We start from the raw sequence: 8714 nt of genomic DNA on the forward strand, positions 1-8714 counted from the left end.
TTAAGGCCAAGGCATCCCAAAGAAAGCCCTGGTGGTGGGAGTGAACTTCAAAGCCCCTATTTAAAATGCATTGATAACATTAAACAGATAAAGCCAGTCTAGCCAAATGCCAGAATAACACTAAGCTGTAAAAAAGGAAGGGGACAGACTTGGTTTCTCTAAACCAGACACAAAAGCACACAGAGGAGACTAGGCAGAGTATAGAAAAACTCAAGTATAGAAAACATAGCCCAGGGGCTGAAAAGCCTATATTCAGGAGTCCCTGGGTTGACAGGAAGTAAGAAAAGAAAATATGCAAGTCTTAAAAACCAAAATAAGGAAGCCCAACAGCAGGAGAATCTGAACTTGACAGTGCTACCCACAAATCCTCCAGTCTTTGCCTCTGGATCCAGACAGTCCCTCCCCCTCTAGGCAATGTCCTCCCCTAGGATAGATAGAGCACATCACACAGGGAAGTTTAAAAAGCTTCTAATGCCAGTTCATAAACATTTTAATTTACTATTGGTGATTACATATGAAGAATATGTTTATATTGTTCTTTTTGGGAAAACAATTTCAACTAGTCAACTCAGAGAACACAATAGGCAACCCTCACTCTGAGCCCCTTAGTGTCCTTCCCTAGACATCATGAAACCCCCTCCATTGTCCCAGGCCTGCCCAATTTTTTCTCTCCTCCAACTGTGGCTCTTGGGCAAAACATCCTCTATGGCCATTAATCCTCATCAGACAAGTTCTGGTCCAGGGGTAAACCATGAACATCACATATGGCCCAGAGAGAACTCAGGAATGGTCTGGATTCACAATCTGAAAGCCCTGAAGGTCTTCAGGAGTGGACTCTCTTCCTGGCCCTTCCTGAAGCACATGAAGACATAGTTCATTTTCACCGTCTCTTCAGAAAACTCTGGCAGTGCTAACAATCCTTCTTTGCTCCCATCAGCTGAGAATCTATTTGGGATTTCTACAAACAGGCTCTGGACGGACAGGGCTACATCTCAGGAAGACTTTCACCTAGGGGACCTCATACTGGAAGTGGACGATGTGAGGTTTTCCATGGGTCACATGGTGCTTCTCGTCCTTAGACATTATAGCTCAGAGAGAAGTATCCCTACCTCCCCTTCACCCACTGGGATCTTTGACAGTGGCTGAGGGGCATCAGGAGTACCACAGAGGCCCTGGAACAATGTGCCTGTGGCACTGGAGCTGCGGACAGTTACTCAAAGGCAAAATACTACTGTCCTGGGTGTTTATCATCCTCTGTGGTTCTGCTCAGGGTGGGAGTAGGTGGCTGCATAGAGTGGGTAGGTGGATGAGACGGTGGGTGTAGGTTCACACAGTCTTGGGTTCTGGGTGATCTCTGCACACTAAGTCCCTGTCAGGCCCTGGCCCAGAGTCATCCTTCTGCCACAGTGAACACCTTTCTCCAACTCAAACAGTATCTTGATTTAAGAAGTGTGGGTGATTTTTGTTTTCCTTTTCATTTTTGCACTTAACTATCTGTTGCCTTTGGAACACTAATTTGTTTGTGTCTTTTGCTCATCTTCCTAGTAAGAAGTTATTTATTTGCTCTGTTTCTCCTAAAGACAAATGAACAAGAAGAAAAAAAAATCTGCCTCATATCTGTTAGAATGGCTATTATCAAAAAGACAGGAAATAAGCATTGATGAGGATGTGGAGAAAAGAGAACACTTGTGTACAGTTGGGGGAACTATAAACCAATGCAGTAGTCTGAAGGTTCCTCAAAAAATTAAAAATAGAACTATCATGGGATCCAGGAATTCCACTTCTGGGCATTTATCCAAAGGAAACAAAATCATTACTTGAAAATATATTTGAAACCTCATGTTCATTTCAACATTATTTATAATGGCCAATACATGGAAACAACTTAAATGCCTATCAGTTGAAGAATAAAGAAAATGTAATATATAAATATATATGAATATTCAGCCATAAAAAGGAAGGAAATCCTGCCAGTTTCAACATGGATGAAACTTGAGAGCATTATGTTAAGTGAAGTAAGTCTGACAGATATATGCCACATGATGTCACTTAAAACTGAATCTTTTTTTAAGATTTAAAAAATTTTTAAGTAATCTCTACACCCATCGTGGGGCTTGAACTTAGAACCCCAAGATCAAGAGTCTCATGTTCTGATGACTGAGCCATCTAGACACCCCATAAGTGGAATCTTAGAAATAAAATGAAACATAGATACAAAGAATTAATGGTTGTCAGAGATGGTGATTGAGGGGTGAGATGAGATGAGTAAAGGTGGTCGAAAAGTACATACTTCCAGTTATGAGAACTGGGGATGTAATTTGAAGCCTGGTGACTATAGTTAACAGTACTGTATTGCACATTTGAAAGTTGCTAGGAGAGCGGATTTTAAAAGTTCTCAACATCATGAGATGTTGTCACCATCTGTCACCATACAATATCATTACAATGTTATTGACTATATTCCCTATGCTGTTCACCTTATCATAGTGAACATTGAGTAATGTATAGAATTGTTGAATCACTGTGTTGTACACCTAAAACTAACATATCACTGCATGTCAACTATAATTCAATAATAAAAATTTACAAAATAAAAACATCCCTAAAAAAGTTCTCATCACAAGAAAAAAAAATGTAACAATGTGTGGTGATGGTTGTTAACTAATTGCAATCATTTCAAAATATATACATATATCAAATCATTATGTTTTTCACCTAAAACTAATAGAACAGTATATGTCAATTGTGTATCAACAAAAAATAAAATTAATAAATAAAATCATGCTAGATATAGGCCCAATTTCTTAGTTTATTTAAAGAACTGACTCTTTAGGCACCTTGGTGACTTGGTTGCTTCCGACTTCAGCTCAGGTCATGATCTTGCGGTCTGTGAGTTTGAGCCCCGTGTCAGGCTCTGTGTTGACAGTCCAGAGCCTTGAGCTGCTTCAGATTCTGTGTTTCCCTCTCTCTCTACCGCTCCCCTGCTCATGCTCTGTCTCTCCCTCTCAAAAATAAATATTTAATTGTTTTAACTAAAGAACTGACTCTTTAAAAAATTCTTGTTTACACTATTTTTTTTTCTGAAAAAATTTTCTCTAATTTCAACTTGTCCATATTCCATCTACTATAGAGTAGTTGACCATTATTTTCTGTGTTTGGTTTTGTTTTGCTGTGTGATGGAGTAGGTCTATTATAATGTTTTCAGTTTCTCAAGTCATACAAGTATTTATCAGCATATACATATGCCATGCCAGTCCCTACGTTAAACATCAAGGAATTGATAAAAATGACAGATGCAGTTTTTATTTTTAAGTATGTAACAATCCATGAAGAGAGAAAGAAACTAAAAATATTTATAAACAGCCTGTGTACATTGTGTGAACAGTCTGGGATGCTGCTGTAACACTGGGAGAACATGGCTGTGCTTTTGAAGGCTAGAAAAGCATTTCCACCAGAAGTGGTGTTCATGAGTTAGTCAGATGAAGGCTCAAGGTGGAGGGGGACATAGAAAGCTTTTCAAGCAAAGGAAACACTAAGCTGTATACCAAGTTTATTTGAAATACATAGTCCAATTTAATAATGATACTACAAAAGTCATTTTCCTCTCTAGAATAGCTTAGAGCAGGTGGCATTATATTTTATATTAAGTTTAAAAAGGCGCTTTTTCCCTCCATGAATTTAATAAAATGAAGTTCATTACAGTGAAGTATGTGTGTGGTGTTTGTAAAAAAGTGACATTCCAGTTGACAGAACAGATAAAATGTATCACATTCTGAGAAATTAGGAACTCTTTCCCAGCCACAGCAGTCTAGAGATTCACCACACTGTCATCCAAGATGAATAACAAGGATTTGCGGTCCTTTCTGAATGACCTCTCCCAGCACCTTGTAGGTGAAACTTTTGGAAAATATTTGACAAACCCTCCAACATTTTATTTATGCCCAGTTTGAAAATCTAAGAAAGGTATTGAATGCTCCCGCCCCATGCTGGGGCAGATAACTGCTGGACCAAATGTCATAAAGTTAACACTGATGCATGCTAGAAAGCCTCCTCCTTTAGGTCTGGCTGCCTCTGAGATAGTATAGGAGGTGAGCAGCCCTGCCCATGTGACTTGCTGAGGTCAGCTCCTCATTTCTCATTATAAGGTCTTTCTCCTTCTGCAGAAGTTCAGTCCTCTAGGTCATGGGTGATGTGGTTGTGTCTGTGAGCTTGGGCAGCTTTGGAGTGGTTCTCCCTGTCTCTCATAGCAGTAAGCAAGGTGAATACAAACACAGGGGGTTAAGTGGGAGGTGAGGGACTGCCTGCCCAGTGACCTCTGGGTTTGACTGAAAGAAGTGTACAGGAGTTACAGTTGCTGCCAGGAGTCAAACCAGAAGTGAGGAAAGCAATAGGACATTAGACAAAATGACCAGCACCCTGCCATGGCAGGAGTGACAGCTGTGGCCCTGCTCCAGAAGTGGAACATCCTGGATATCCCCATTATTTTAAATTTAAATGGGGCAGATTTGTTTTGATTTTGTAGAGAATTTTTGGGTGATGAGAAGTAAAATCTTTTAACATTTCTAAAATTTCTAAACAGATACCTTGGCTCTGGGTAAGTTGGTGGCATCAAAGTCAGGTCACCCCTGCCTGAGTTACTGCAGAAATGCCTTGCCATGGGAGACTTCACAGTAAGTCTACTAAACTGGAGACGGATTTCATCTGAGCACGTGAGACTTCTTGAGCATTTTTAGCACCTGCATCTACCTATTCAGTTATGCCATTAAGTGTTAAGAATCCTAGCTTTCAATCCAGACTGTAATCCTTCACACAAATACAACTCCATTTACTTCTTTGGGGGGGGGGGGATGTCACATATGTGTTCCCTTTATTAGGTCTTTCTCCAGAAAAGATTCTGGCTTTAAAAAATGATCTTTTCCAATATTCTGAAGTTTGAAGGCTTTATGGCCATTTTTAAAGGCCCATTTCTTGCCCCACTCCTTACAGGATTGAAAGCTTCATAATAAGATTTATCTCATCATTGCCCCTTACCCCCATCCTCACCCCATTTCACCCTGGGAGGGATTGCCTAGTGGCCCATTGCGATTTAAGAACTGCTGGATCACATATGTCCTAATAGGCAACCTTCCCACCCCAATTCCACCTCCCTCTCCTAGGTAGTTTCCTGTGTGTTCCTCTGACATCACTGTTCAAGAGAAGGCACCTTCATCTCAGTCCTTCAGGGAAGACCATGTTTCAATTCTTGGCTTCACTGCTAAGCAGTAATATGATCTGGTTAAGTCCATTAATCTCTCTGAAACAAAGTTTCTTGATTTATACAATCAGAATAAGATTGCTTCCTCTAAAAGATTAATGTGAGGATTCATTAGAAAAATTAAATCCCTAGCCTGTGTGTGAATTTGCATTTTGGGGGTAGGGAGCTAAGAGTACATTCTCAAACATGGAATTTTAGGAATGAAATTAAAAAGCAGGAAGTGTGGGGCAGTTGTAGGCAGGGAGAGAAATGTATAGGGCCTGACATATTCTGTGTGGATTCAAATCCTAGCTCCTCCTCTCACTAAGCTTTATGATCTGGGGAAAGTTAATTACATACTTTGTTCCTGTACTTCCTCCATGGTGCAGATATGGTAAGTGCCTGCTTGAAAGGCTGTTTTAAGTATTAAAGACAAAGAGAAAATATACATAAAGGACTTTAGCACAATGCCCCATTTTTAAGTGCCCACAAAAGTCAGCTAATTTTAATAAAATGTAGAAAATGTAAGAAAGGAACTGTAAATATCAACCCTTGTTTCTATGTGATGTGATTATGAACATTTTTGCTTTGTTTTTACACTTTTCTGTCTTTGTCAGTTTTGAGATGAACATGTAAGTTACATTTTTAAAAAAACTTCACACATTTATGAGTAGCGATAGAGCAGTGATTTTCCCACCCTATTAGATGAAATTACCATATTTGTACAGTTGGTACAATGTCTCATTCCCAATCCATACTACAGTACTAAAAAGATAGAGTACGCTTTTCCAAAAATGATTGTATCACAAGAATCTTTAATGTTTACTTTAAAGTTTACTCATGGTGGGGTTGTATTTGTGTTTAGTAAACTGTGCCAAGTGCCCACATCGAGGTCGTTTCAGTTCACATCACTGCACTCCACATGGATGTTTACTGTGCCCAGCGAGGTCATAAAGAGGGGGGCCTTGACTCTCCTCTTGGTTAGGCCAGCTTTACTGGTGAGTTCTTCCAAACTCTCCAGAAGTAGTCTACCTAATACACATCATCCGTTCCATATAAAAGAATAAGATGGAAAATTTCTCAATGTATTTCATAAGTTTAGCACGTCTCTGGTACAAAAATTCAAGAAAGGTAGCACAAAAGCGAAAGCACCAACCGAGCTTACTTATAAACAAACATGCATAAATCCTGCACACTATCTAATAGTACTGAACTGAATACAACATTGCATTAAAAAGTATAAAAGCACTGTACTGAAACCTTAAAGTTACACGTGAAATACTGCACTGTAAATCCTGAATACTCTATTGTCCCACCCCCACCCCTCCACCGCCCTGGTGAGGGTCAGAAACCATTAATCTGCCTCCAGACCTTGCTAGTCCTCGGAGACACTGCTGCGGGGGCAGTGGGCAGTGGGATCAGCCTCCGGCAGAGCTCTGGCCTCCTCCAGAGCCTCTCTGTATCGGGAAGGCCAGGCCTGGGGGTCTTTCTTAAAGACCCTGGCCAGGAACTCCATGATTTGCATCTTGGTGATTTCACGGCTGGCACGGGAACCCCAGAAGAACTCGTACTCAGGTGGCTCAACGTGGGGTACGCGCTGGTATTTCAGGTAATTCTGTTGGACGAACTCCTCGGTGATGAGCTTTCTCACATCTCCAAAGGTGGAGTGCTTCTTCCAGGGCCGCAGCCCCAGGATGCGCAGCACGTTCCAGACGGCACTCTCTCTTGCACCGCGACCCTTCACATAGATGAGGCTCAGGATCATCAGCAGGAGGCCTGTCATAGGCATACGGTTGCTCAGCGCCACCCTGTCCAGCTCCTCCGGCTCAAGCGCTTTGACAAGCGAAAACTCCATCGTGTGCAGGCTAGTCAGCCTCAGGTGTAGCCCGAACACTCGTGCGAGGATGAGGCTGGTGCGTCTGAGAATGCTTCTGCACCATTTCTTGTAACTGCCGATGACATCCTTCACCATGTCTGGGAACCAGATGATCATTCTCTTCTGATCCTTGACCAACACGTACCACATGAGCTCGTGCGCCTTCTGCACCAGCTGGGCCGGGGCTGGCGGCGCTGGGCCAGGCTGGGCCGCTGGGGCTTGGTGGGCGCGGCCTTCCTCCGCAGCCTGCTGCAGGGCCTTCGGGTCTCCCTCCTCGCTTGGGGCCTGGGGCGGAGGCGAAGCCAGCGGGGCTTCGATCGGGCCTAGAGGAGGGCTCTCTGGCGCTGCGAGGGTCGCGGCCTGAGACGCGGGCTGGGAGGGCCCCCCGGGGACCCCAGGACTGATGTGCACCTCGGAGTTGGAAGCCTGGGGTGCAGAGTCAGGGTCACACACATCCTTACTTTGTTCGGACATAACGGCTCCCTCTGACAAGGGCAGGGCCTTTGCGTCCAGGAGCTCTTCGAGCCTGCGCTCCCTCTGCGGACTCCTGGAGAGGAAGTGCGCGTTGCTGCGCGCGGCGCCTTCCGCAGCAGCCGGGCGGGGCGGGGCGGCGGCGGGACCCGCCACTGCGCTTGCGCGTCCGCCGGCTGAAGGCTTGACCGCAGCAGGGGGGTGGGGCAGGGCTGGGAGCCCGACGGGGCGGTTGTGATTTGAGGCCCCACAGAAGTAGTGGGGAGCACCCTGAAATGGGGCAGCAGTGACCCGCAGTTGTCCCCTTTGAGCTGAGGAGGTGATGGGAAGGAGGGGAGGGAGATGCAAGAGCACTGGAGAAGGAGCGCTAGAAAGTTTGAGTATAGATGGTAAGTTTCTAAGATAAGTTTCTTCAGTTTTTTGGGAAATGTTTAATTGGGTGTATGCAGAATCAGGGTAGATATAAAAGTCCCAGAGAAAGTTCTAGGCTGGTGTGTAAACTTGAGTTTTGTGACAATGAGTGTGAGACTTTAAACCAAGAGAAAGATCGGGATTGCCCAACAAAAAATGTAAACTGAGAAGAGGTTGGCACAGATTCTAATCCTGAGAAATACCTATAAAAATTGGTGGAGTCTCTGCTACACGGGGAGGTTATAAAATGAGAAATGCAGAATTTAATCAATCCATGTGCAAACAGAACTTTCTTGGATATGATAAACGAATGACATTGCTAGTGTTTTCACGGTCATTGATTTTGGTTTAAGTTTTCTTTTACTTCCCTCGGTTCACTTTGATTTCCTTTTAATTCTTCCATTAAGAACCCATCACACAAAGATTGTCATATTCATTAGAACAACCTTTTTCCTTATCTGCCCAGCACCCTCCCTTCCCTAATGACAAAACTTCTTCTTGTCATGGGATCCCACCCCTACCCTCTCTCAGAAACTGGCTGGTCCTATTTGGAAGCCGCACCCAAATCGCTTCCAACTCTTTTTTTTTTTTTTTTTTTAACATGGGTCCCCTAAAATCATAACTGGCAATATCTCTCATGACCAAAGAGATGCAACATATTTATGGTCGTGTGTGTGTGTGTGTGTGTGTGTGTGTGTGTTTTGTTTTCTGCTGTTTTTTTTT

At 43.1% G+C, this 8714-nt stretch overlaps 1 protein-coding gene and 1 pseudogene across 1 annotated transcript; both read right to left on the minus strand.

Moving 5' to 3' along the window:
• Positions 1–712: 712 nt before the first annotated feature.
• LOC132668337 (ornithine decarboxylase antizyme 2 pseudogene) lies at positions 713–1251 on the minus strand (annotated as a pseudogene).
• A 4777-nt stretch (positions 1252–6028) lies between these two features.
• On the minus strand, positions 6029–7695 carry NDN (necdin, MAGE family member). Its single transcript, XM_060617891.1, has one exon. The coding sequence runs from the start codon at positions 7581–7583 to the stop codon at positions 6609–6611; it is 975 nt and encodes a 324-aa protein (XP_060473874.1). The 5' UTR covers positions 7584–7695; the 3' UTR covers positions 6029–6608.
• Between the last annotated feature and the right edge of the window lie 1019 nt (positions 7696–8714).

The sequence above is a fragment of the Panthera onca genome, chromosome B3 (assembly GCF_046562875.1).
Source record: "Panthera onca isolate mPanOnc1 chromosome B3, mPanOnc1 haplotype 2, whole genome shotgun sequence".
Lineage (NCBI taxonomy): Eukaryota > Metazoa > Chordata > Mammalia > Carnivora > Felidae > Panthera > Panthera onca.

Bases quoted from the DNA above. Each gene is read 5' to 3' on its own strand.
- NDN (XM_060617891.1), bottom strand. From the start codon at position 7,583: ATGTCCGAACAAAGTAAGGATGTGTGTGACCCTGACTCTGCACCCCAG.